Source organism: Copadichromis virginalis, linkage group LG14 (assembly GCF_057382275.1).
Source record: "Copadichromis virginalis isolate Kocher_CV1m ecotype Utaka linkage group LG14, C_Virginalis_male_GT1.1, whole genome shotgun sequence".
In the NCBI taxonomy this organism is placed as follows: Eukaryota; Metazoa; Chordata; class Actinopteri; order Cichliformes; family Cichlidae; genus Copadichromis; species Copadichromis virginalis.
In genome coordinates, this window is record NC_140631.1 from 30160925 (window position 1) to 30188179 (window position 27255).

At 43.2% G+C, this 27255-nt stretch overlaps 1 protein-coding gene across 2 annotated transcripts; it reads left to right on the forward strand.

Moving 5' to 3' along the window:
• arhgap32a (Rho GTPase activating protein 32a) lies at positions 1–27255 on the forward strand. Of its 2 annotated transcripts, XM_085430380.1 has the most exons (22): positions 2–428; positions 7352–7465; positions 8404–8509; positions 10561–10652; positions 10910–10994; positions 13798–13884; positions 13978–14115; positions 14222–14314; positions 14883–15005; positions 15188–15265; positions 16535–16616; positions 16749–16898; positions 18829–18931; positions 19702–19846; positions 20244–20326; positions 20691–20798; positions 20927–21072; positions 21179–21392; positions 22519–22667; positions 22839–22913; positions 23044–23721; positions 23902–27255. In XM_085430380.1, exons 2-22 carry the CDS (start codon positions 7377–7379, stop codon positions 26166–26168), a joined length of 5091 nt encoding a protein of 1696 aa, XP_085286506.1. In that variant the 5' UTR covers positions 2–428; positions 7352–7376; the 3' UTR covers positions 26169–27255. The 2 variants fall into 2 exon arrangements, with proteins under 2 accessions (XP_085286504.1, XP_085286506.1); XM_085430378.1 differs by having other exon boundaries at positions 1–428; positions 16535–16898.

Here is a 27255-nt window from a genome sequence, read left to right on the forward strand (position 1 = left end):
GCCAGACGGGGCTCTTCGGACTGGTGAATATTTCTCCAACAAGCGCTTGCAATACCCTCATGCCTGCCTCATATGTGGGTCCTTGACTTTGAAAGGTCTGGGAAGCCCTGAGGCTAAAACATCCTAGGCGCGGGCACGAGGTCAGTTCAGCAGCGCGCGCTCCCGGCACCGAGTGTGCAGATTTCCCAGCCTTTCAGTCAGTCCGGTCGCGGCTCCCGGAAAGACTCCCACACTGCCTCAGCGATGCCGCACCCGGTCAACGGTTTTCTCCGCAAAACGTCTACCTCAGATGATCAGCCGTAGCCCGAGTGTGAGTCCGAGCTGCGCATTTCTGCAGTGCGATGCTGACAACATGTTTCCTCGTCGAGGAGCCCTGCGCTGTGCAGCATAGAGGAGGCAGCAGAGTGGAGCAGCGGGTACAGTTACAGGTAGGCTGCTGTTTGAGCAGGGATCGTAACTGGCTGTGCAGACATAACCACACCGGGTTTAATGTGCTGTCAACCGCCGAAGGTGTGACCATCGCGCGTATTTTAGACCCCCCCCCCCCCACCAAGCTGATGTGATTCTTTACATTAGAGTTGACTAATGATCGTGTGTTTATGTGTGCGCGTGTGTTACGCACGCAGCTGACCGCTGATCTGTCAGGCCCAACAGGTCAGAGTACACAGGCTGTAAAGTTTTCCCAGTGGATCCCAGGAGTCGGTTTACGGGACTGCAATATGCGCATGATTGCATCACAGGGAATTAAAACTGACTTTGTCTGTCAAGAGGATTTCGTTGCTGGTGTGTGTCTGTGAATCACTGTTGTGCAGTGCGTGGACACAGTGTAACCAAGACCCGTGTTACTGCAACAGTGCAACACTTGCCCTGCAATAAGTGTTGTGACACCTGCACTTCCTGTATTCGAATTTCTGCCATGTGTTTATTTATTAGTTAGAAAGATCTTTAGTGTTTGAAAGCTAAGAATTGTATTGTAATTTGTGAGGCTGTGTTCATTATGTAAGATATGGCAAGTGTGGTGGAGGCTTGAGTATAAAATAGCTGTAGAGTAGAAACAAACATAAAGCAACAGTTCTGAGTGAGATGCTACTGAAATATATTAAATGAACTGTTAATGTGTTAAATGTAATGTATACCAATCAAGTGAATTTCATTTGCCCAGATTCAATTAAATGTAAAATTTTACATTATACTTATGTAACAAAATCACATGTAATTACATTAGTCAAACACAGAAACAGGCAGATTTTTGAGTGAATGGTTAGTCCATCAATCCCTCAGTTAACTGAAATATGTTAACAACATTTGAGTAATCATATATATACATTTTAAATGGCTTTGTTTTTAAGACTGCAGATGCACCAGTAAAGACTTTGAGCTATTTGACATTCTGTACTAATGAACTATATTTTTATCCAGTTGATGACATTTTACACAACTCCCAGAATCCACTGGGTCCAGTTTGTCACTCGGGAACAATTATGTTTGTAATGTCTGTAGGACAAAACGTGCTATTTACAGACACTGTATTTGGCGTTAGGAGATAAATGCATTGGAGATGTCGTAAAACAAACGATTCATCGTAGAAAATATTATTTAGAAATGTGTGTTGGAGTGTGTGGGCTCGCTGTAATAATTGCATTAGTCATATTCTATGGTAATGTGTATTTTGTGTAATGTGGTCCAGTCGACTGTACAGTACAGCCTTATAAATGCATTTCCACAGAGCTGAGTCAAAACCTCCCTGACAGCTGAACATGAGCTTTACAAAGTTTGTAGCTGTTGCAGGGATTGCTGTATTAGATTGCACTAGATTGTAAAGGGAGCTGGGATCTTGTCCTCTGGCATTCCTGCATTTTTTCTTTTTTTGTCTTACACAGTAAAATGGTAAAATGTCTTTTTTTTAGACAAAGTAAACACTCGTGCTTATACTGGAAAGACCTTCATCTTACTGTAAGGGTTAGACTGTCATCCAGAGTGACAGATCAGCTTGTTGATTAAATATTTGGCTCTGTTGCATACAACTTAATCGCCCTGCTGGTCACCCCGCTCTCTGCCTGGCACCGGGGATCACTGTAACTCTGGAGGTTGCGGGGCAAAGGCCGAGCTAAATTTAATCTCACTGTGGTTTGATTTCAAGGAGATTATAAGATCAAATGACCGCTCGCCACCACCATCTCCTCCTCCTCCCTCTATGAAGTGATTTGAGCCCAAGCTTCAGTAACTACAGTTGATTTTTTATTATTTTTTTTAAACGGCATTATCAGAGAGCAGTGCCTCACCTGCTGTCTCAGTCCTGCCGTGCAGAGAAGCAACAAATAGACTTTCTGGTGATGTGTCGGAGCTTCTGGCCAAAGGTTCCTCTGAGGCATCATTTGCCTCCTTGTGCTTACCTCATCCTCAGTCTGGAGGAGCATCAAGTCACGATGGACGGGAGAGCGGTTACCATGGTAACCACAGGGCTTTCTCCTCTGCGTCTCTTGCCTGTGTTGACTGCAATCCAGAGCTCAGAATGAGAGCATGAAACCAAGTTTCCTCCATCGGCCAGCCACTTGCCTTTTGGGGGGTTCTGCAGAAAAAATAAAAGAATTTTATTAAAAGTGCAGTTTAAGCTGATACAGTCGGTATTTAATAAACTTCACAGATACCATGGCCATGTGTATGTGAAAGGGTCACATACCCAGAGACAGTTATCACTATAGACCGTATATAAGAAATGGGCATCGTATTTGGGTCTGAAAAGTAGAACCAGTGCTCAAGGGCCTTAAACCTGCTTTCTTTCTAATAGCAACTATTGGCAACTATGATATAGTCATCTTGTTTTTCCATTCATGACCTCAGTAAACACTTTGCGAATATATTTATTGTCCCAGTCACCAGTTCCAAGTCTTATTGAATCCAACACGAAGTTCATTTTGGTAATCATAGTTCCATGTAAAGTAAATAGTTTATAAAGCAGAGTATCTGATTGGCTGTCATGTGATTTAAAGTCACAAGTTTATGAGTGTGCCGTGCCCTCTCTCCTTATTCGGATTCACCCCTCACATGTGAAATGTAGTTTTAAGGGACCCTGATGTTGACGGGCAAAATGCTCCGCTCACAGATGAGTGGGTGGTGTCATGGTGACTCCTCCTCCCCATCTATGATTATCATCACACTTTGTTGTGTACCTCAGCTTCTCGGATAATTTCAGCTTTTTTCTAGCTCATTTTGGGTTTCTGACCTGCCATCTTTACTATTTTGGCTCATTCTAACCACAACAGGCCTGCAAACCTGCTTCACACAGCCCAGCTAACACTGAAATACAGACACCCAAATGTGGTGAAAACAGCAGGACAGAGTGTAGCAGATTTACACTTATCATGTAGCCAGAAGTATTTATTTAGGCAACTTCCAACAATGTGTGTTTTATCATCTGGCCAGTAAGGGATCAAATTTAAAAAGTAAAAATCAAACATTCTGCAAGCTAGCAGTGATAATTACAATGCAGCCTTATTGTTACTCTTTTTGCTCTTTCATTAGACTTCTGCTAATTCCATAATGAAGGTGTGATTACGTCATGTTACACTGTTTACTGTAGGTCCACAGAATGGGAGCGATTTTTGCATTAATATGTGTCAGTTAAATTCAATTTTTACAGAGAAAGGTAAAAAGACATTTTCATATTCCCTCTCCTTCTTCTTAGCTTCCTTCCTTCCTTGGCTTGCCTTCCTGCCTCCTCTCATATGTGATAAAGTATCTGTGACTCACTTAGACACATCTGCTGTGTGTTTGTAGCTACAAATATACAGGCAGTCATTCTTCTTGTCAGCACACATGCTGATAGCAGTTTCATAAAAAGTGTGCACGACTGTGTAGGCTGCCCTGTTTTTCCTTAAAATGCCATCTAGGCCATCAGATACCGGGGTGACATCCTTTTACACTCTCTGTTGCAGTCTCCTGACATCAGAGCAGCACTACTTTTTTTCTTTTTTTTAAGTGACAGGTAGAGGGTTTCTTTATTTGTACATCTGGATTAGGTTTGCTTAACACATTGAAAATGACTGATGGAGATGTGGTGGAAAGATGATTTCTGCTTGACGTACAGCAGCTCTGCAGTTTTAGTTACATGGGTTTGATGCCTGGTTTGGCGGGATGGTGTTTTTCTCACCTGTACGGCTGCATCAATATGTGCTACCTGTTTCATTGCCAAGATCAACTAGAGTAATGACTTTTTTTTACAGATGTGACAGCTTTATCTTTTTATAGCTCAAGCTATTTGGGGCAATTCCAAAATAGTCCTCCTGTTTTTTCCTCCATGTGTTGTGATTTTCATGATGCTGAGAGGTGTTTGGTATAGCCCTCAATCATATGTTGCTGTCGGCTATCTTCAGCTCATCCCCCACAAGTTGTCAGGCTTCTGTTTCTGTCAGGCAGCTTTAAAGCACACAGCTAGCCTGCCTCCTCTGCAGTGTACAGTACAGCATGTTCCTATGCTTGATTCACTGTCTTATGCGGTGCCATCAGCAAGGTCAGGTATTGTACCATGTAGCACACTTTTTTTTTAAATCATGGAATGCACGATAAAGGAAATATTGTAAACAATGAAGAGATAATGCTTGGATCTTTTTGTGTTAACCTAGATTTTTAAGCTGTAAATAGAGGCACTAATTTTATTACATGTGCCTCTAGAGCCACATTAATTGGCAGCATACTGTCTTCACTTCTATATGACTTTCCAAAAAACATTCCCTCCGGTGACCCTTATGTGCTTGATGCAACACTTCTAAACAATAAATTAGTTTGCTGCTTGCTTGTATAGTACGTTGGCTCTCCTTTGGCAAGGTTACAGTGTCTATTAGAGAGGAGATGCAGTATGAGATGTGGATGAATTGGAGTCTGATCTGGCCCATATTCCTGTCTGCCTGCTCACATTCTGCTGAGTCAGGAGGCTTTGTAGAAGGCCGTCAACAGCAACTCAGTGAGGCTCTGGGCCAGAGGGGCTGGTGGGAAACTGCTACTACAGCAGCAGTTAGTTGGGGCTGACGAATCTACTTGTTACTCCAAACATTTCTGTGCTGATTAGCAGAGCTGCTTAGGGATGGTAAAACTGCCTTAGAGTTAAATGGAGGGATTTTTAGTGCTGGAGATGAACCTCAGAGGTGTGAAAAGAGGCTTGTTTTTTCCACCCACACGCCCTTTTAACATGCACTGTTTCACAATGCACACCCACATTGGTTAGAAGCTAGTTATGGGAAGATTGTGGTGCCGAGTTTGCTTAATCAGGGCATTTCTTCTGTTTGTTTACAGTACATAAGGAGGTCAGTAGTGATACTGGATTCCATTAGACAGTAAGATAGATCAGGGCCATATTGGTATGAGCCTTTCCAAATATGATGATTCTTACGCATTCTTACACTTAAAACTTTTTAAATTTGAGTTTTGGAGTGTGAAGTTGGCATGTTCTCCTCATGTCTGTGTGGGTTCTCTCCTGGTACTCCAGCTTCCTCCCACAGTCCAAAGACATACAGTTGGTGGGATTAGGTTAACTGGTTATTCTAAGTTGCCTGTAGGATTGAATGTGAGCATGAATGGTCGTCTGTTTCCTGTGTTGGTCCTCCGACAGCCTGGCGACCTGTCCAGGGTGTACCCCCCTTCTCGCCCTGTGGTAACTGGGATAGGCTACAGACCGTGACTTGGAGCCAAGCCGAGCACATAAGAAATAACCCCAGACCAAAATTGCACCTGGACAGCACCAGTATGAACCTTATTTAGTTGTCTGTGACTTGCAACAGAGTGAAGGTCAGTACAGGGTATACTCTATGACCTCCCAATGTGAGGTGGTGCTTTGATAGGGATAAGAAAGAAAGAAGAAAGTGTTCTTTATTGATCCCCGTGGGGAAATTCCTCTCTGCATTTAACCCATTCACTCAGTGAAGCAGTGGGCAGCCATTGGGCGCCCGGGGAGCAGTGTGTAGGGACGGTACCTTGCTCAGGGGTACCTCAGGGTGGCTGTTCAGAGGAATCGACCCCCCGACCTTCCGATCATGGGGCCACCGCTCTACCTACTGAGCTATCCCTGCCCCTAGATAACTAGAAGTAGATAATGGATGAAGTCCATATTAAGACGATAGCATTACACAGTTGCTGCAAATTTGTTGGCTGCACATCCATGATGTGAACGTCCCATTCCACCATAGATGCTCTATTTGATTGTGCAGTATACTCATTGTCATTTTAAAGGAATCAGCAATCAGAGGATCAGTACACTGTGGTCACAAATGGATGGACATGGTCAGCAACAATATTCATGTAAGCTGTAGCATTTCTAATCATGCCAGTTAACACTAAGGAGCCCCAAGTCTGTCAGGAAAAACCTGCCACACCTTTATGACACTAGCCTCAGTTTCCTGTTCTTAGGTGACTGGAGTCACACCTGGCGTGGTTTTCAGCAGCTGTAGCCCATCTGCTTCAAGGTTCAACATGTTGTCCATTCAGAGATGCTTTTGTACATAGCTTGGTTGTAATGATTGATTATTTGAGTTACTATTACCTTCCCATCAGTGTGAACTATTTTGGCCATTCTCCTCTGATGTACGAAGTCATTTTTAACCAGAGTACTGTGCTCACTGTACATTTTCTCAGTTATGGACCATCTCTGTAAACCTTACAGATGATTTTGTTGGAAAATCCCAGTGGATCAGCAGTTTCTGAAATACTCAGACCACCAACAACAATGCCATATTCAAAGTGATTTGAATCATCTCTATTAACAATTTGGATGCTCAGTTTAAACTTAAGCAGGTTGTTCTGAACATCTCTACGTGCCAAAATTTATTGAGTTGTTGCCATGTGATTAGCTGATAAGATATTTGCATTTACTAGCAGCTTAACAGTTGCACCAAACAAAATAGCCAGTGAGTGGATATCTATGAGCAAAGATAATGATGCTAAGTGAACTAATTTTATCCCGGGGCTCATACTGAAACTGCCATGACAGCCTTGACATTTTCTTGAAGGTGGATGTTTTCTCCAGCTAACTCCTGTCAGTGCAAAAATGATAAAAAAAAAAAAAAAGGAAGAAAGAAAGAAAAGAAGCTGATATTCTCATGAAATCCTCTCATGAATGTGCCGTCTGACATTCTTTATATCCCTGAAGCAGCTCCTGGCACTGTAGCATGATGTCATCGCAGATTACAGTCTGGGCTATGTGAATTGTAGCCTTGAGAGTCGCGCACGCTGCAGCCTCAAGTGTGTTAACGTCTGGCGGCTTCATAGGATCGGACTCCTTCTCCCATGCTCTACTCTTACGCTCACCCACCCACTCTGGCTTTGTCTCCCTCCCTCTCCTCCCACTCACGTTTCTCTACAGCGGACAGTTGCAGAAAAGCAGCATCATGGAGGCTGGATGCGTGGTTGCCGCGGTGATTGAGAATGCTGCCTCAGGACCCGAGGGAGAACCAGGAAGTAGTGACGTCCTTGAGAGGTGAGTTGCTCTGTTTTTTTTCTCACATCATGTCAGCTGATGTGAATCATGTAAAAACATAAAAATGTGTGGAGACAGACGTGTGCGTGCGTAGCTCTAACTATCATGTGCTTGTGTGCTCATTTACATGCGTTTTTGCATTTGAGATGCTGCATGAAGGAAAGTAAGAGCAGGACAGCGTTAAGGCTAAAACATGACCCTGTCCCCAGAGAGAGAGACAGACAGACTGTCTCTGTTTCAAGCTTCATCATGTCCAGACTTTACCATATCTCTTCTTCTCTTATGCAATTCACTGTATCCCTGTGGATCACATAAATTACACTGTGTGTCTGTGTTCCTGGCCTGGAGTCCTGATCTCATCATGCTGAATTACGCTGACAAAACCGTGCTCTGTCTCTCTCCTGGCTTTGTTGCTCATAAAAGTTGAGCTGAATGGAACCTCACCCTGCCCTCTTCAATACACTGAGTCACATTTCAAGTGACGGTTTTGTGAAGCAGTCCCTTGTGGGTGAATTGTCTTTATGGCTCACTGAATAGTCAACCTTGGCTTTCCTAAGGGCATCCAACAGACCCCAAATGTGCTACAGTTTGTTTTGTTTTGCTTTCAGATTAATCTGGATCACGGACATTTGTGCAACATATGTTTCCACCTTGACCTGATTGGATTAAACTAGTATTTTCACATATTTCCCAGTTATCATATGTGATGCAATTTAAACCTTGCAGTGCTTGTACAACATGTTTTCTGGGCCATGCTGTTGCAATGTCAGGATTTGAGACCAAGCCACACTTTATGAATTCCTCCTCACTTGCTCCCTCTGGTGTATTTTTAAAAAAAAAGTGACAAGCCTTATTTTAAAGTCTCCGTGGCACAGCAGTTGATACTGTGACATGTTATCTCTCTTTTATTTAAATTCCTGGCCTGTGTCTTCCTGTAGTGACGTGTTACCGTCTACCGAGCTGGACAAAGACGATGCCTTACCTCAAGCCACTAACAGTAATCCTCTAGAGGAGAAACAACCACAGGAGACATCCACTGTCATGGTACACACACACACACACACACACACACACACACACACACACACACGCGCACACACACGCCTCTGACTCATCACTTATACAAGAAAACACATAAACACCAGCAGAGATGGATGTCTCCCTTCTTCCATGAGGCTGCACTGGTTCTGGAGGTTATTCACAGCATCTTGTCACCGAGGTCATATGGCGGACATGTGAAAGTCAGCTGTTATGTAAATTTGCATTTAAGGATATCTCACCAGAGACTGAGATGACATGCTTGATAGCAGCTGAGGTAAAGGTGTGATGACGGTGTCATGCCACAGACACATGATGTCATCTTTTCTCTCTGTTTGTCTTCTTTATCTATCTGAAGGGGGATTTTAAGATGTAAAATTGGTGAATTTTGTTTGTTAATTACCATCTGTCTGTTTCTATCTCTCTCTATCCATATTAATCTCTCTTAACTCTGATATCTGCACATGAATATGCAGAATCTGTTAGCAAGGGACTTGCTAGATTCTTGTTCCTGGAAGCGTTCTGGTTTCTGCTTAAAGCAGTATTAACCATTTACATCTGGTCAATGTTAGACTGCAAGCAGGGAAACAGTCCTGTGAAGAGCAAAGGTGGGTGGCTGTGGGGTAGTGTCATTACCGTGGGACAGCATGTATCTTGTGCCAATACTTCCTGTTTGATTAACCGAACATAGATGCATTTTAAAATGCAATTTAAAAAAAAAACAAAAAACTACTGACTGTATGATTATTATTTCTTATTTGCTTTTTAAAAATGTATCTACATTCTTAAACAATAACGACTACAAAAAACAGGAAGTCCTGGCACCAGATACCCGTTGTCTCATGGTTACCTCCTGAGGGATTATTAGGCAAAGTGGTCACATGACGTGTGCATTTTTTTTTTTAATGTATACTGTATTTTAAAAAAAAAAAAAAAAATTCCAAGTTTGCATTTTGATTTTCAAGCTATGTACACGTGGAGTGGGTGGAGACAAGTGTGACGGAAGGATAGTGGCAAGAGTGTTAGGGGAAGTTTGCTCAGTGGTAGAGAAACCTGCTATAATACATGTTTGGAGACGGTGGCACTTACCTAAAGTCAGGAGGCCAAGGTGGAGGTTGCAGAGTTGGCAGGATTAGAAATGAGTACATCACAGGGACGGCTCAAAGTTAGAGAGGCAAGGCTGAAATAGTTTGGACATGTGCAGAGGAGACATGGTGGATATATTAGACAAAGAAAGTGGATTATAGAGCTGCCAGACAGGAGGAAAAGAGGAAGACTGCAGAGAAGATTCATGGATGTAGTGAAGGAGGGCATGCAGAGGGTTGGTGTGACAGAAGAGGATGCTAGGGATGATCTGCTGTGTCGACCCCTAAAGGGAACAGCTTAAAGAAGAACAAGATTACAGCTTATACTGCATTCATGCGTTCACTATTGAAAACTTGATTTCTAACTGGAAAAATTCCAATGAACTCTGCCTCAAAGTGAGCAAGTTTGCTGCACCAGTTTTCTGAGTTGTTGACATCATGGTGGTATGAAATATGCTGAATAAAGTACATTTTTGGTTCAAAGTAATGAACTTGATAACATCTGACTTGATAACAAGTCAGATAAAGCAGTATTTGTTCATTATGTACTAGAATATATATCTGTCCATTCATGTGCATGGCTTTCTAGCTCTATGGAGCACAATAACAACGTAGTACAGTAACAGAATCCATGGAAAGAAAAGGCCTAATGCTTACAGGAATTGCTAATATTAGTGTAAATGACATTTCAACAAAACATGAACACATATATGATAACACAGTTATAGGATAGCAAAGAATGCAATACACCACAGCATATAGTAATATAACATATTAGCCTTGCATACTATGCTGTAGCATAAAACTTATTGTACTGCTTAGAGTCACTCCTTTAGTGTGTAGCACTTCAGTTGTAGCACCTTCACTCTTTCATGTGATCGACATCATTACTGTGGTCACTGCAAATGGTTCTCCATCAGCTGTCCCGTGACTGACTGACATTTATCGAAGGGTGCTGTCTCCGTTTGGCAGGCAAGGAGCGATGACATCACAGAGCACCCGGCTGAGCCCATCCTGCGTTCCTGCGTCAGCACAGCCAGCATGAAGGTCAAGAACATGAAGAAGTAGGTGTTCCTGGAGACAGTGTTGCTGCTATTATAGGCTGTAAACCAGGCCTCTTATTCAGGCCACTGAAATGAGGACCTATAAAATGACGGGTGTGACACAGACAGATAAGTGAGTCTGTTATCATGTGCAGACCTAACCTCACCCTTCTTCTTCTTCTTCTTTTATGCCAATAAACTTTGCTCTTCTCTTTTTCAGTGTTTTAAATACTGATAAGTTGCTGCGTTTGCTATATTTTTTTGTTTTTGTTTTTCAGGCTGACTTTTCCCAGAGGTCACTTTCCCAGATTGGCAGAGTGTGCCCATTTCCACTATGAGACAGTTGATTTTGGCAATGTTCAGGTGAGACCTGAAAATACTTACACCGTGACTTCAGCAGCAGAGTTTCTATGTTTAGTAATTGTGTCTTTGGCTCGAGTTCAGTGGCCGTTTTAGTGAATTGCTCCAGAAAGGAATCATTCTTTAAACGCAGCGTGGCAGCTGAATCGATAACCTTGTTTGCCTTTCCTGGACAGTTACTGCTCTATCCTTCTTTCTCCTTAAATGTCACAATAGAGCAAATAGTCTATTCTATCCAGGAATTGTAGGATTTTGTATGAGACAAATTTAAAATCTCAGTCTGATAAATCACATGTTACGTGTGTGAGTGTGGCTGCAGTTATAGTTGATGCAGGGGAAGAGTTAACCTAAAAGCACAGACTAAACCTTAAATCTGGCTTCATAACACAGGCCTCTGAAGTCAGTGATTGGGATTCCTTTCCTTTAACCACGTAATAAATTATTTGGACATATAGATAATTTTCTAGGTTTAAGAAAGACTTTGTTCACTGCAGTGATAATAAGAAGCAGTGAAGCCTTAGTGGCTGCTCATCCATGTGTGGAAGTGATTGTTAGTCGCCTGGTTAACCTCGGTGTAGTGCAGGTTGCTTGCCAGCAGAGTGCGTCAGTCACCTCTGATACAGGCTGCTCCAACTACAGGCTGCCAGTGTCAGCTTTAGGCTGCCAGAGCAGTGTATGCATGTATGCACACATACTTTAAGGCTGAATCCCTACATCTAGTATTAGTCAGCTACAGTGTAACAGGCTGGACGGGACTTCGATTCTTGGCTGCTCTGACTCTGTTGCGCATCCTCTTGTGGTTGCCATGATTGTGATGGATGCATCAGCAGCGTGGAGGGAAGTGGAAGCAGCACAGTTCCAGTGACCTTGGAAAGCACCACAAGGAGACAAAAGGCAGAGTCAAGCTGAAATAGAAATTTGGGTGTGTGGAGACATTGCTGTGGGGTGTATTGCACGCCACAATGCAACGTGATGAATCCTCGACTTAATCTGAGAGATTAGTCTTTGTCCCGTGATGCATTTCTCATGTCTCTTCATCCACATAGTGCAGCAGCCAGGCGCTGATCAAGTCTCATATATCATGATTGCAGAATAGCACAAGGACAGCAGACTGCCTCTGTCTGCAGCCTGCCTGATTGATCCCTCTCCAGATTAGCTGCAGTCTCGCCTTGAGAGCGCAGTGAAGGAGAATTGTTTTGAAATGACAAAGGGTCATCTTTGTGTCTTGTGCCTTTGTATGATGGATGAGCTTGTGTATCTGTGTGTGCCGGCTGAGCCCATTTTACTGGCAAACCCCCTTTTGTTGCCGGAGAAAGGAAAGAGGGTTAAGAGAGAGAGAGAGAGACAGAGGGAGAGCGAGAGGAGGAGGGTGATGGAGACCGAGTGCAGGAGAGGGAGGAGGGGGAAGAGATCGAAAAAGGGATGCAGGAAGGGGGGTAACGCACACACACACACACATATATACACACATACACACACACACACAGTTGGGAGCATCCTCTTTTCATATATTCTGCTTTTAGAACAGAGCATGAGCGCGCGATGATCCAAAGCACTGGAAATGAGCTTTTTGGGTAAAACGGCAGGGGACGGCAAATAGGCGAGCTGCGTTTGAGCCGCTGCTCTGAGCTAAGATTTGGCTTGTTGGAGGAGCTTGCTGAGGTCCAGGACTGCGGCTGCACACAAAGAGAGAGCCACCTCCTCCAGCTGCGGGGAATATGTGAGATGCCTTAGTGGCAGGTAACATAACCATGCGTTGACTATATATTCATCTGAGCTTCTGATGGTTGATATTCGTGAGGAAATAATGTCACGCTTGTGCATTAGCATGCTCTAGTTTGAAGAGAGGAGCCTCTGAGGTGTGAGCGTCACGGAAGAAGTGATGCTCAAGCATGCCTTCGGTGAAAACTTTGAGATTTTTGCTGTTTTATTTTTATTCAAATCTTTTAAATTGAAACCTACTTTTTTGTCTGTGATTCAGTCCATAATCCTTCTCATCATAATCTCTTTGGCTCGTTGACCCGTCCGTACCTAATTTAGCTGTTTGGTCGGGACTAGTATTTCAGATTCTCACAGTGTACAAGAGCTCTTCCATCATGAATTATTTAGATACAAATTTCTCAGACTGCGTTCGTTGTCACTGTGGTTTGCTGTATTACTGCTGAGCAGTAACTGGGTCGCTGCGTGTTGTATAACAGTGTATCTGGATGAGTTGCTAACAGATATAAATAACCAGAACTTCCCTTGGCTTCGAGGCCTTTGAAGTCGCTGCTACAGTAATGTCTATCAACAAATTCCCAAACTACAGTGAAGCTTTGATCGTTTCAGTTTTGGGGCATATTAAAAATTAGTGAGGAGGAAGAGAAAAAGAAATATTCTTTAAATCTACACCACCTCCAAGTTCTGAAATCCTAACAGCTGATCTATTATACATTTCATACTGCAGGATTTATAGTGAAGTGCTGCTGGCAGATGATATATATCCTCCTTATCCGCCAAATAACTTAACCACGAAGGCTGTCAGTCACATTTAAAGATCATTTGTCGGAATTCCTTTTTTACAAAATCTTCACATCCTCCTATATTAATGCATTATTTGCCCACAGTGCCTTGGTGCTTGATTTTCATCACACTTTTTCACTCCACTGTTCAGCGTAAAAGTGGTTTTACTATTTCATGCAGAAATGGGTCGTTACATGAAGTTCTCCTTGTATACCAGCTCATATACAGAGAGGTTGTTGTATTAAACTGATCAATTATTTAGCACGACAGCCTTCTCAGCGTTAGCTTCTTTGTCTCTCTGTAGCTGGCCTTTGCAGAGGGGCAGAGTGAAGGACCAAAGGCTGGGCTGGACTCCAAGGAGCTGGTCTTTCTGGTCCAGATCACTTGCCAGGTAACATCACTTGCTACTTTTGTGAACGAGATTAGATCGCACGATGTCGTATATTTCTTTCCATTTCCATTTATCATTTGTTCGTCCTCTCAGGGTCGAAACTGGCTGGTGAAGAGGTCTTATGAAGACTTCCGGGTGCTGGACAAGCATCTGCACTTGTGTATATACGACCGTCGTTACTCCCAGCTCACTGAGCTGCCGCGATACGACACGCTGAAGGACACCGATGAGGTATCTATGTCCATAACGTATAAGATCACAGATTTGCCTGAAGTTATCTGTTTAATGTTACAGACAGTTTGTGTTTTACAAATCTTGATCATGTGCTTCCTTCCAGTCAGTAGCCACAATGTTGGCAACCTACCTGTCCCGCTTCTCTAACATCGCTGACAATAAGATCAACTGTGGTCCGGTATTAACATGGATGGAGGTATCTGACTATCTTTTTGGTGATTTTTGTTCTGACATTTTGCTTTTGTTGCAGAAAAACGTAAGTTTTTTATTTTAATCAAGAATTAGCACAATAGCACAACAGAATTTAGAGTGTCCTGGGCAAGACTGGTAGCATTAACCCTCCACATTTCTGATGGTGAGAGAAACCAGAGCTCCAAGATCATATCAACACAAGCATGAAAGAACTTGCGGTTGTCAGTGTATTTTGTGAAGTAGTGCGTCTCCTGTAGCTCATTCGCCTATAAAGATTACATTTGATGCCCTCCCCTGTAGCCTTAATGACGATTTTGGACATTGAGGGGTTATAAACATGCTTTAATAGTTTAATAGCTTATGCTACATGCTGTGCATTGTTCAGGCTCTGCTTTAACAGGGAACGACTGATATTAAGTCAAGTTGGAGGTAAAAAGAAAATATTTTTTTCCCTCTCTTCTGCTTCCTGTCTCTGTCACTTTTACTGCAGCGACAGAGCTCCCGTTCCCTGCTTCCTGTGCTTAAGAAAAACTGGGCTAACACGTCTCTGTTGTAACACTTTTTATTTTTAGATCGACAACAAGGGGAACCATCTGCTGGTGTCTGAAGAAGCTTCAATCAATGTCCCCGCCATCGCCGCTGCCCACGTCACCAAGCGGTACACAGCCCAGGCCACAGACGAGCTAACCTTTGAGGTACCAGCTATTATAAAACATCTATGAGAAACACACTCCCATTTGTTTAACTTGTTTTTTCTTCTTTAGCTAGATTTTATTTGACCGAGTGTTTAGCATATGCAGATTTCTGATTCCATCATGATTCCTTTTTAATGGACTCACCTGTGATCAGACTCATCATCACACGCTTTGTGATCCAGGTGGGGGACATTGTTTCAGTCATCGACATGCCGCCTAAAGAAGACACAGGCTGGTGGCGAGGGAAACATGGATTTCAGGTATAATAAATGCACAAATGTCCTCTTTCTACTGTATAATAATACAGGTAAAAACAGGTAATACCTTGAATTTAATTAAAGAGAACCAGAGGTGTCCCACTTTGCATCCCTGTTCTGTTTTACCTTTTAATATTTTTGAGTCATTCTATCATCATGGGTCTTCTGCTCGACTTTCTCTGGTTTCAAAAACATTTTGTGTCTGATCCAAAAAGATCTGAATAGTTTCTAAATGGTACTCTAGTTATAACTAAGCAAATAATGTTTTTAAAATATGTTTTGTGTATTTTAATTTTCGAGTCCTACTGCCCCGGAGCAGTCTGATAATCCAGATTAAGTTTAAAATATAGTCAGAGAGACATTAAAAATGCAACAATGTAGCATTTTCATATATATTCTGGCAGTTAGTGTGTGTCCTTGCTTGCCTGCAGCAGTTGTGGCTTTAGACTTACTGTTGGAATGGGGAGTTAAGGTCTTGGAGATACCGATCTCGGCATGAGGAAACGGCAATTTGGCCTCGCGACACTTATGACAGGAAAGTTAATTATTAATCCCTTTCTTATAACTGTTAATTATTTTGCTGTGTTTGATGTATAAAAACATTTCAGGCATTTTATTGTGGATACTTTATGAGATATTCATATTCAAATATAGTTTCAGATTTCAAAGTGTGAACGAAAAACACGCTGGGAGTGGCTCAACAAACCAGAAATACAATGTATACAAAGTAATTAGCATATGAAGCCTAAATTTCACAGCAATCGTTATATCCTCAGACTTTGGACGCACAACATTTTTATGCAAATTGGAGATGGGAGAGCAGAAAATGTTTTTAAAAATTTGATGCTTTGAAATAAATGAACCATTTACAATGTCCATACAAAGTCTGTGGATATATTTAATAATAGGTTTGGCCTGCAACTCCAGGATGCCTTACCAAAGTAATCAAATGTGTTGTTGTCCCTGCTAGAGTAGAAGTAGTTGCTGCCAACAGGAGCACGTTTTGCAATGAGGATCTAGACACAACGAGACAGACTCACAGGTTTTGTGTCTGTTTGTCACAAACAATGCCAGCCACACTATTGCAGCTGATAGCTGAGGATTTAGCGTCTGAGGCAGCGTCTCATGCTTCCTGACCTATTTCTGCACCCTCGCCGTATAACAGTCTGCTCCAGCATAAAACACCCCCTCTGGTCCTTTTAACATTCAAGCGTATCACAGTTTCTGTCTCTCCCCTTTAGTCCTCTCAGTCTCTCTTCTCTCTTCTTCCAGGTTGGTTTCTTCCCCTGTGACTGTGTTGAGCTGATAAATGACAAGATTCCCCCCAGTGTTCAAAGCTCAGTGCCAAAGCCAGGTACTTTTCAGTGTGTGTGTGTGTGTGTGTCGGTGCGTGATGATTTATTTAAGACTTGCTTCCAGGATATGAGTCAGATTGATTTCACTCGCCTGTTATATGTATGTTGGTTGTGTGTTTCATCTTCATCAGTGTGTAAGAAGCATGGAAAGCTGGTAACGTTCCTGAGGTCTTTTATGAAGTCTCGACCGCCGCCGCAGAAGCTCAGGCAGCGCGGCATCCTCCGAGAGCGTGTGTTTGGCTGTGACCTGGGGGAACATCTCCACAACTCAGGACATGAGGGTAAAATGGATTTTTATTTCTCATTTTACAGTGAATCATTTTTACCTGCTGGCTGTTCACATTTCAGTGTAAACTGCTGGAAGGTAAGAACTAATCCCAAAGCAGGGATTACCTCGTGAATCTGTGGCTCTATAGATTTTTGTAGATTTGCCAAAACTGCTTTGTGTATTTTGGGTTTTTAGGCCTTCGGGTCAATAGGTAGACAATACTCATGTGACTTTCATCATGTGTATTATTTTAATTTCATACATTTCTTGCTAACTATTGTAGTAAAATCTGTTCTTCACGCTGGATAATGTAATTTCACCTGTGTTGTGACTCCTTACAATGAAGCGATGCCTACTTGTAACCTTTCTTCGTGGGAACACTTCAGCCAGTGAGTAATGATTCATAGAAAACAGCTGAAATAGGAAAAAATCCAGTTGTATTACAGTGTTTTTCCCTGTTGAAGGTGGGTGATGTATGTTTAAATGCTGCGTAAACACTTCACTCAAGAGTCTTAACAGCCTCAGGACTGTGTGTTTTGGATTCGCTCAAGATAAACCACAGTACCTTGTATTTACAGTGATGAATGAGCCTGTTATCCACTGCAACACATTGACTCAGTGAAATGTTTTTAATTGTTGCATAGCACAACGAGCCATGCTGTGGTACAGAGAAATACGATCCAGGTTTTCGGGCTTTGGCTGCACATGCAGTACTTTGTGGTATGATTGATTTTTGTCAGGGCGTCCCATTCAAAAATTGCTTTTGAAAGAACCGATCGAGGCATCAAAAATGTGTGCAAAATGTAACACAAGCAACGTGATATAGAAAACCTTCAACTTATAAAACACCTGAAGAAAGGATATTTTTAATGACGACTTTCAATTTGACACTAGCTATAAGCGTGTTTGAGTCTTTACTGCAAAGTAATCCATGTCTAAGGTGCGAAAATAGCAGATTATCACAAAAACACACTAAAAAAGCAGCTATTTAAATGTGACTATTGGAGTTGAAACAGAGAATGATGCGGAGATAAGCTGGACGTTTACCACTGTTACCTGCCCGTGGTCAGTGATGGCCAACCCAGTAAACAGACTGCAGTGGTTAGTAAAAGTCTTGGCTTGTAATAACATGTAGAGATGCACAGTACACCGAATCAAGACAAAACGGATGTTTTATTGTTACATCCGCCATTTTCTGTCACTTATCTGAGTCATTGGTCACAGGGCCAGCTGTCTAAGCAAATATGTTCAGGCCTCCCTCTCCCCAACCACCTCCCTAACTCATCCAATGGACCCTCTGGGGGAAGCTCATTTCTACCAGCAGGCTGTATGGAGTGCAGCTGTGCTGTAGCTGAAGCAAAAAAGGAGTTTATTGAGACCATGGTGCAAAACTTTTAGTAGACTTTGGGGCAATTGTGGCAAACCATCAGGTTTTCCAGGAGGGGAGAGCAGGGCTCTACTCACATTGTCTACAGTAAGTGTAGTGCACTGGAATAGTTAGATCCCAGTAGCACGGCTTCCACAGAAGAATCAGAGACTGGGGACCAGGGGGAAGACTTGCCCATCACTGATGGCCAGGCTCCTGGGGTGGATGAGATTCTTCTCGAATTTCTTAAGTAACCGGATGTTTCAGGGCTGTGTTAGTGGGCATGCTTTTGCAGCAAAGCACTGAACTTGAGGACAATGTCTCTGGACTGGCAGACTGTGGTAGTGGTTTCTCTTTTTAAGAAGGTGGACCGGAGAATGTGTTCCAGCTTCATGGGGATCACACTCTTCAGCCTCCTCTGTAAGATCTACGGCAGGCTGCTTGAGAGGAGAGTCCATTTGTTAATCAGAGGAACAATGAGTTTTGGGGTTTTTTATTCTTATGTGGTAATGCATAGACAACTTCAGATATCCTAAAGGAATGAAGCATGTCGCTGACCATCTTTTGTCTATTGCAGTGCCCCAGGTTGTTAAGAGTTGTGCAGACTTCATAGAGAAACATGGAGTGGTGGATGGGATCTACAGGCTCTCAGGGATCTCTTCCAACATTCAGAAACTGAGGTTTGTGCCTGTTTCGCACATGCTGCAAAATCGATATATAACCCTAAACAATTCCTGAGGATTCCCAGGAAGGACCAAATTCCAAAACTGGCATCTACCTTCTAAAATATTCCCTCTAGTCTGAGTTCCCTCTGGGGTTTCAGTGTCTTTTTTTTTTCTTCTTTTTGCTTATTTTCTTTTTTCTTTCAAAAGCTTTTTTGGTGACTGAATTATGATAAGTAATTGGAAATATACTGAGATTCATTAAATATTATTTTCTTTTTGAGCTGCTTCTCTTGGAATCCATCAAACACAATTTGTTTCAAGCTGTGCAGCTCTGAACGGCTGTAATGGTCTTCTCATCTAGTTTATGCTTGCCAGGAGGAATTTGTGAAACAATCCCCCATCAGTACATAAATTAGGCACAGAACCTGATGGTGTTTGACAGCCAATCAAAACGTCTTTTCTCACTTAAAACTGACTGACACCACATGAAATAGTCTTTCAACATTTATGAAAACACAGGAGATAAAAAAGCAGTCGACGCTTTTCTGATAATAATCAGCAAGTTTATTAATAGATTTCCTGCATTAGATGCAAGAATGAAGTTTTTTTTTAAACAAAGACACTGAAATAGTAATAATAATTATCATGTGGTAAATTAATGATTTCTGCCTCAAAAGGAGCTTATAGTCCTGTTTTTGTTGTTTGTTTTTCTCATATATTGACAGATGGGCAGTAGGATGACTCCCACACTGTTCTGCTTTCTCTTTATTTTGGTCTCCATGTAGGCATGAGTTTGACTCTGAACAGGTCCCAGACCTGAGCAGAGACGTCTACACACAGGATATCCACTCAGTGGGCTCTCTCTGCAAACTGTACTTCAGGGAGCTGCCCAACCCTCTTCTCACCTACCAGCTCTACGACAGATTCTCGGTAAGGACCACAGCACGGGTTTACACTGGGAATAGATATCAGAAAGGAAGCTGGTATTGCAACAGTGTCAAGTATTACAAGTAGGGCAAAAAAGCTGCGAGGAACCTATTTCTAGTTATTCAGTGTTGACAAAAGAACAGAGGAAATCATTTCAAAATTTCTGCTCATTTTGAAGTGCTGCTCAAAATGGGGTCAGTGCATCACGCTGAGCTTTCTAGGAACAGCGGGGGTTGTGCATGTTAAAACCCGAATAGCAGATTAAGCGAGACAAAACAGTGGCTGCTTTGAATATTTAAAAAAAGAGGGGGAAAACGAGAGCGGGGATGTTGAGGAAACTCCCTCGGCTGTGATTAACGGTCTCGAAGTCATGCGCGCTTTATCCTCTGTCTTTTTACAGGAGGCTGTGTCTGCAGCCACAGATGAGGAGAGGCTGGTCAAAATCCACAATGTCATCCAGCAGCTGCCTCCTCCACATTACAGGTCAGCTTTCAAGCTCGCTGCTGCTGCACCCTGGTGGTCTGAAGTAGAAATGGGATTTTGTAAACAGCATGTCGGACCCTGCTGAGAGCCTGATTTGGTTTGTGGAAGCCGTGAGATCCCGTTTTCCTACACAAGCCGATATCTCAGTTACAAAAATGTCTCACATATTCACCAAACACAGCAATTGAAAGTTATTTTATTTAGCTTGAGATTTGAAAAACTGATCCTACCAGTTTCAAATCTTTTTATTGGTAATAGGAAGGATAACTGTGTTGGGTTTGAGCAGATACAATAAGCTAAAGTTGTCAATTTTAAAGTCTAAAAAGAAAAAAGCTTAGATTAAAAATTTACTTTTTTTCTGCAGGACACTGGAGTTCCTCATGAGGCACCTCTCCCAACTCGCCACCTTCAGCTCCATCACTAACATGCACACAAAAAACTTAGCTATCGTCTGGGCACCTAACCTCCTCAGGTGACTATCATAGCGTCACAGCATTAGCTTTGCTGTTTCATTCTAGCCTTTCTGTGACGGTGAACTGGGGCATGTCTCAGTGGTACAGAGCTGTGAAATGGGTTGCGCTGTGCTTTGCTGTGTTTCAGGTCCAGACAGATCGAGTCGGCCTGCTTTAGCGGCACGGCCGCGTTCATGGAGGTGCGTATCCAGTCGGTGGTGGTGGAATTCATCCTCAATAATACTGAGGCTCTCTTCAGCCCCAAACTTAATTCGATCATAAGGGAAAGGACTGGTAAGTGTTTTTTTTTAAACTGTTTCCCAGTCAAGGATTATAAAAGTTCTTGTATACATTATATACCCTGTATGCATCTCTAACACACTGAACATTTCAACTTTAGGTAACAACACCTTATCCAGACCAAAGTCCCTGATGGTCTGCTCCCCATCCACTAAGTTACTGTCTATAGAGGAAGCTCAGGCTCGCACACAGGTACATCTGAGCTCCCCGGCCACCACCCCCTGCCTCACCCACAGTGACTACATCGAGGTCGGAGAGGGACCAGGAGCTCTCCTCGGCAAGTTCCACACAGTCATCGAGCTTCCGATAGAGAGGTTGGTATATGGCCACCTTCTGTGATATATGTGAAGGAATCCTTCTGCTTCTCGAACCGCGACTCACGTGTTGTCACACCCGATCTGATCTGTTTATTGATAACAGTTAATGGATGAGCAGCATATTTGGCACTTAATTAAAAGTCATTTACAAAGCAAAGCTGCAAACTTTATAACTAAATTATTCTTTAATTAGATGCCATGAGATGAATAATCGGCCAAAACAAGTATCTGAAAATGTCAAGTTCACTTTTGGGAATTTTGCATTTTCTCTCTTTTTTAATTTTTTAATTTTTTTTAGTCCAATCAGATGACTGATGAGCCATGATGAGGCATCCGTCATCTGTCAGTCCGTTTACAGTATTGGTCACAGTTTAATCGCACTTAACGATGATCACGTAATGGGTCTTCACTCAAGTTTTACAACAATTTGGCTGAATACAAATTGTAACACATAAAAAAAGAAATGTGTGGATAAGGTCACTTACAAGGTTTTTCCATTTTCACAGTGTGACCTTCATGCACACCACTTACAAATTCTTGCTCCTGATGGGCTGAAGAATCAGTTCAAACAATTTAGTCATTCAAGTCATTAACATGAGATCCTCCATGATAATAAACATGCTTGAACAACATGAAAAAAGCTGAAAAAACAAATGACAGGAGAGTTCGAACTTTCACTTTGCCACGTGTATCCTGTTAGATGGTGATGAACATGCTCCTATTGGTCATAATCGCTGAGTCAGTGCTCGTATTACTGGTCGGGGGTTTCCTATCATCATTGTGCTAATCCGGTCCACTCTATGACATGATGATCACGCTGTTTATGGCTGTGGCAGGATCCTCTTTGAGTTTTGAATGGATTTGAATTCTAATACGTTTGTGTAATACAGCCAATGATAAGAAAACCTTTCACTCTCTTCTCATACTTCACAATATCATGCAATTTGTGATTGATCGTGAGTCATCGCTAACACTCTGGTTGTAGACTAGATAATTAATCACATCATATAATGAAAAAATAGTAACTACTAATGTCTTGTTTTTGTTCACAGCAGTTATTTCTTCTTCTTGTACTTTTAGAAACAAGCGCCAGTATTGAAAATGATGCGTTTCTGTGTTGCAGCATCAAGCGGCCTCCTGCTAAGGCTAAGAAGTCTCCAGTGGGGAACTGGCTCTCTTTTTTCCACCTGGGAAAATCCCATTCTGTGTCCAAACGTAAACTGAAGCGACACCCCAGTGAGCCTAACGAGATAAAGAGCATTGCACTGCCAGGTCAGCTCACTGCTGCTGTTGCGCAGCCAGAAAACATGCAGCTTCTGTACCCCAAATCTTTATTGCTTCTTTTTTTGCATTTTAATTTATCGCTTTCTTGTACTGATTGATGTATTTATTAGAGATGCTGATTAATTTATTAGGAATATTAATTTGATCAAATGTTTGCAGGGGGAAGAGGAGATAGTGGCACTTTGCGCTCTACCAAAAGTGAAGAATCTCTCACCTCTTTGCAAAATTTACAAGGTAATTAATGTTTAATATTGTCTATTTTTTACACTTCAAACATGCTGCCAGTGGTTTATAATATTTTTGTACAACATACTACTAAATAATCAGTATAAATATAATATGAGTATAATTTATTCCATCCCAGGGGAGCCTCCAAGTTACCGTCCTCTCAGACCTCGTTCAACTAGCGAGGCCATGTCTGCCGTCAGTAAAGACGACCTCCACAACGGCGGCAGTAAACGCGACCGCAAAACAAAACTGCCACACGAGAGTCATGCTGGTGCTGACCGTGTCAGTACTGCAGCAGGCATTTCACCGCCGCACCAGGAGGATGACCTCGACCTTTCTCCACCGGCTGCAGGCATCTCTATTTTAGACTTTGACCCCATGTCTTTTCAGTGCAGCCCACCTTCAGCAACCCCTGGACCACAACACGGTAAAGATACAAACAGGTGGAGGAAGAATGTTGGTTGTTCTAGTGAATCAGAGCTCATCTCTTCTCCTAACAACAACAACCTGGCCTGCCTACAGTCTCCAGACATTAGTCCAGTGCTCAGTAAAGGTGTGAGGAAGGTTAGCTACAAGCAGCTCTCCCCTAAACTCAGGAAGAAATCATTTAAGACGCAAGCAGATGTTCAGTCTGCATCCATGTCTCTGCCACCTCAGAAGGTTTCTTCTACCCCAGCGGATAACAGTGACGCTCCACTGGCAGATGGAAAAGGGCCCAAAGCGTCCTATCAACACTGCAGCCCACTCAGCACAGCGAGCCAGGCATCAGCTGTGACAGACCTCACTCAGTCTGCACAGAACATGTCCGATCCAGGTTAGTGCCATTGCTCTTTCACATTGCATACTTGATTTATACTGTAAAGTTAGCGGTTATTTAAATAAGAATGCCTTTCTTAGTTTCTTATGAAAGCTTTTGTGTCTTGTCCCATCATGTCTTACCATAGCTTTGTTTGTCCTGTCATACTGTAGCGTTGTTTGTCTTATCCCTCCCCAGGAACAGATAGACTTATGAGTTCAGTCTCTGTTCTCCCTCCTCACCCTCCCTTGACGAGTGCCGCACGCAAGTTGGCTCTGGCTCTGGCTGAAACTGCCCAAAAGGCCAGCAGTGGCTCCCAAAGAAGAAGCAATGTCCCTGTGCATCCGCTTCACAGACCGGAAGCATCTCACGTCCAGGACAGACCACCACGGCCCTCAGTCCTTGATCTCAAAGCATATCCCCAGGAGTACAGCGGCTCTAATGTCTCCCCTGCTTCCCAGTGGCAAACATCGGTGCACAGCCCTGCGGAGACCCACTGCTACTCTCATCCTCTTCATTTCCTGCCTCCGCACCTCTGCTCAGAGTCGCTACAGGTCACCGACGGACAGGAAAGCATGTGCAATTTCACTCCTAATGTCAGTCCGCTCGGGTCAGGGAGCTTGGATGAAGGCAGCGCTGAGAGGAGGGACTGCAGAGAGAAAAAAGAGCTTAGCGATGTCACGCAAACAGAGCACACCTATCAGAGTGTTGGAGTGTCAACACCCACTCAGCCCGTCTACTCGCCTCAGAGCCCATCGGCTTCTCCTGGATACGTCAACCCGGACTCGATAAACGTTTTTAATTTCCGCTCCGTTCTGGCAGAGACCTCCATGCCCGCATCCATCGAGGAGGTGTTTCCGCGTCCATTACAGCCCTCCTTAACGCATCATTACAGCCCAGAAGAGGAGACGCCGCTCGGCATGCTTGAGGATGTCTACAGTAATCAACATTATCATCATCATCATCATCATCACCGACCAGTTCAGGCAGCACGAATGCCTGCACCTCACTGCCCTCGGCCTGATGCTCTGCCGGTTCACCTTTCTGGGCCAAAAGGCTTGTACAGGCAGTCCTCCGAAGGCCGCTACAGCAGTTTAGGTTTAAGGCACCCTTTGTCACCTCAGTACAGACGATACCATAGAGATGAGCACCTTATCAGTGGCTGCCACAGGCAACAAGGCCAGTGGCAGAGGTCAGACGATAGAGTAGTCGGGCACCCGGCCATCCGGAGGGCTCGCTCCTTCCATGCCCCTCAGATTAGTCATTACGAGTTGGCAGAGACAGAAGTCCTGCCCCCTGACACCATGTTTTATGTCGAGCAGACAGCAGGCCAGGAAGCACCTTATCAGAGGCTGAATCAGACTGGTCTTCACCCTGTGCGGCCGCAGTTTGAGAACACACACGCTGACTACCACTACAGTCCCTATTCAAATGTGAACCCTGCAGATGGCTCTCGCTATTACGCAGAGCCCTGCCGGCAAAGCGGCATCCGACACAGTAAGTCTTACACCGTGCGTTCAACAAGAGAAAGCGGACAATCAGATTACTACAACTACTCTCCTCAGCGCGTCCCCCCTGTGAACAGAGAGCTTTTCATAGAAAGCAGGGACACTGTTGTTTATGAGGCGAGAGACGCAGAAGTTTTTGAAAGACTCTTATATCAACCAGTCATGCAGGAGAGTAAATCCAGACATAAAAACACATATCCAGCTGCGTCTCCTTGCGAGAGTCCCATCTCGCTTGCTGACACAAGAAGTAGAGACATCGCACACACGAGAAGCAAGTCAGACCCTGGAAATGCCTGCCTCCTTTCCGCTGACAAGATGGAAAGACAAAATGTTATGCTTACATCCCCGACTTCCCAGAGGTCCCAACCGGTAGACCCCGAGGTCACCAGGCGGCAGCGCGTTCACCGCTCAAGCGCGGACTCGGGGCCTTCCAGGCGGATTCACATCAAAGAGCGTTCCTCTCAGCAGCCACCGCTTCGCAAAGTCCCCTCGCTCCCAGAAAGAGGCTGTCCTAACTTTAAGACCGTCGAGCACAACGACAGAAGCCATACGCGAGGTCACGACCAGGATCGATTAATGATGACCAACGCTGTCAACAGCTACTCTGGTATGGTGAAACCCAGCATCCTCAGGAGACCCGGGAGGTCACAGAGCACCAGAGAAAACCGTCACTACTACCATTACCACGCCAAATCCCAAATGGATCCCGAACATCTGGGATCCTTTTCCAACAGAAGGACTCAGAGCACTAAAGTCAGGCCCACACAATATGACCACATGGAGGGGTATTACGCAGCACCCAAGCCTAAACCCACAAGATCCGTTAAAGCCGTGGCAGGATATCTGCCTGGCCAGGGCTGCATGTCGCCCCGCGGGCACAGACTGTTGTCCCAGGCTCTGGGTCATGAGGCTTTTTATCACGCTGCTCTGAGATCAGAAGCCGGGATCTACGAGTGATTCTGACCACTGTTTTGTTTTTTTTGTATTTTTATCTGATTCCACATTGGGGCCAAAGGAGAACAGCACTTTATCCTCAGCCAGACCAACAGACTGTTGCTTTGAAAGTGTGTTTATTTTAACCTTCAGGAGCTGCTACAAAAAGTGTGAAGTGAGGCTGCTGCTGCTGGGGATCATACTGCCAGCGTTAGTGGTAGTTTCATATTTTCCCAGTGGCTTCCAGGGAAGCTAGAAGCCAACAAATGAATCGTATGCAGGCCTTGTATTAAATGAAAAGAGTGTAAACACTAAGACGCATGACGAGAAGAAAATGTGTTTAAAAAAGAAGAGATTTTATTTAATGTCTAAGCAACACAACAAGGGATGACAAGGTAAATTAACTGGTTTTATGAATATGATTTTAAAGTTTAGAATGTGTATAAAATAACAGTCATTTTAAACGTATATTTCTATAAATAACACATCTAACATGTGGCCAATGTACTGTACATTTGTTTTTTATTCTGGTCTGCTCAGACTTCAACAAGCACTTTTAAGGATAACTGTGTACGAAACACATTGTCTTAACGTGGTATACATGAAGCCTCTTGATATATAGCGTATCTATTTTTTTCTGTAAGAAGCAGCTTGCTCAGAATCTTTGTTTAAAATCCAAATTAGCACTTTTTGGGAGGGTCGGTAAAGCGGAAGATAACCTCATGCTTTCTAACTTTGCGCTTCTTTTTCTTTATCACACATTGTGTATTGCAAAATAACAATGAGTGCTATGATTTTTGATTTCGTATTTTCCTTTTCTTTCGTTAAGGTCGAACGCACCGCGGCAAAATATGCTCGAGATGTACATGCGAGTCAGCTCATGCGGTTCGGTGAAAGTGTATTTTGTGCGGCATCGTGCTTTGGTCGCGTAATGAAAGTTTCTTCGCTCTTCATGGGGAACTTTTAACAGTGTGGTGTTTTACATGTTTTATTCATTTAAAGATGCTCTTTTAAATTCTTAATGTAGACGAGGATATTCTGTTAAGACATGTTAATTGAGTTATTTTAGTGAGAGTAAAGAAAAAAAATAAAGATATATTATCAATGATTA

Coding starts and splice junctions, on each gene's coding strand:
- arhgap32a (XM_085430378.1), top strand. CDS start 7,377: ATGGAGGCTGGATGCGTGGTTGCCGCGGTGATTGAGAATGCTGCCTCA. Junction 7,466..8,403: donor AGTAGTGACGTCCTTGAGAG/GTGAGTTGCTCT, acceptor GTCTTCCTGTAG/TGACGTGTTACCGTCTACCG. Junction 13,885..13,977: donor TGGTCCAGATCACTTGCCAG/GTAACATCACTT, acceptor TCGTCCTCTCAG/GGTCGAAACTGGCTGGTGAA.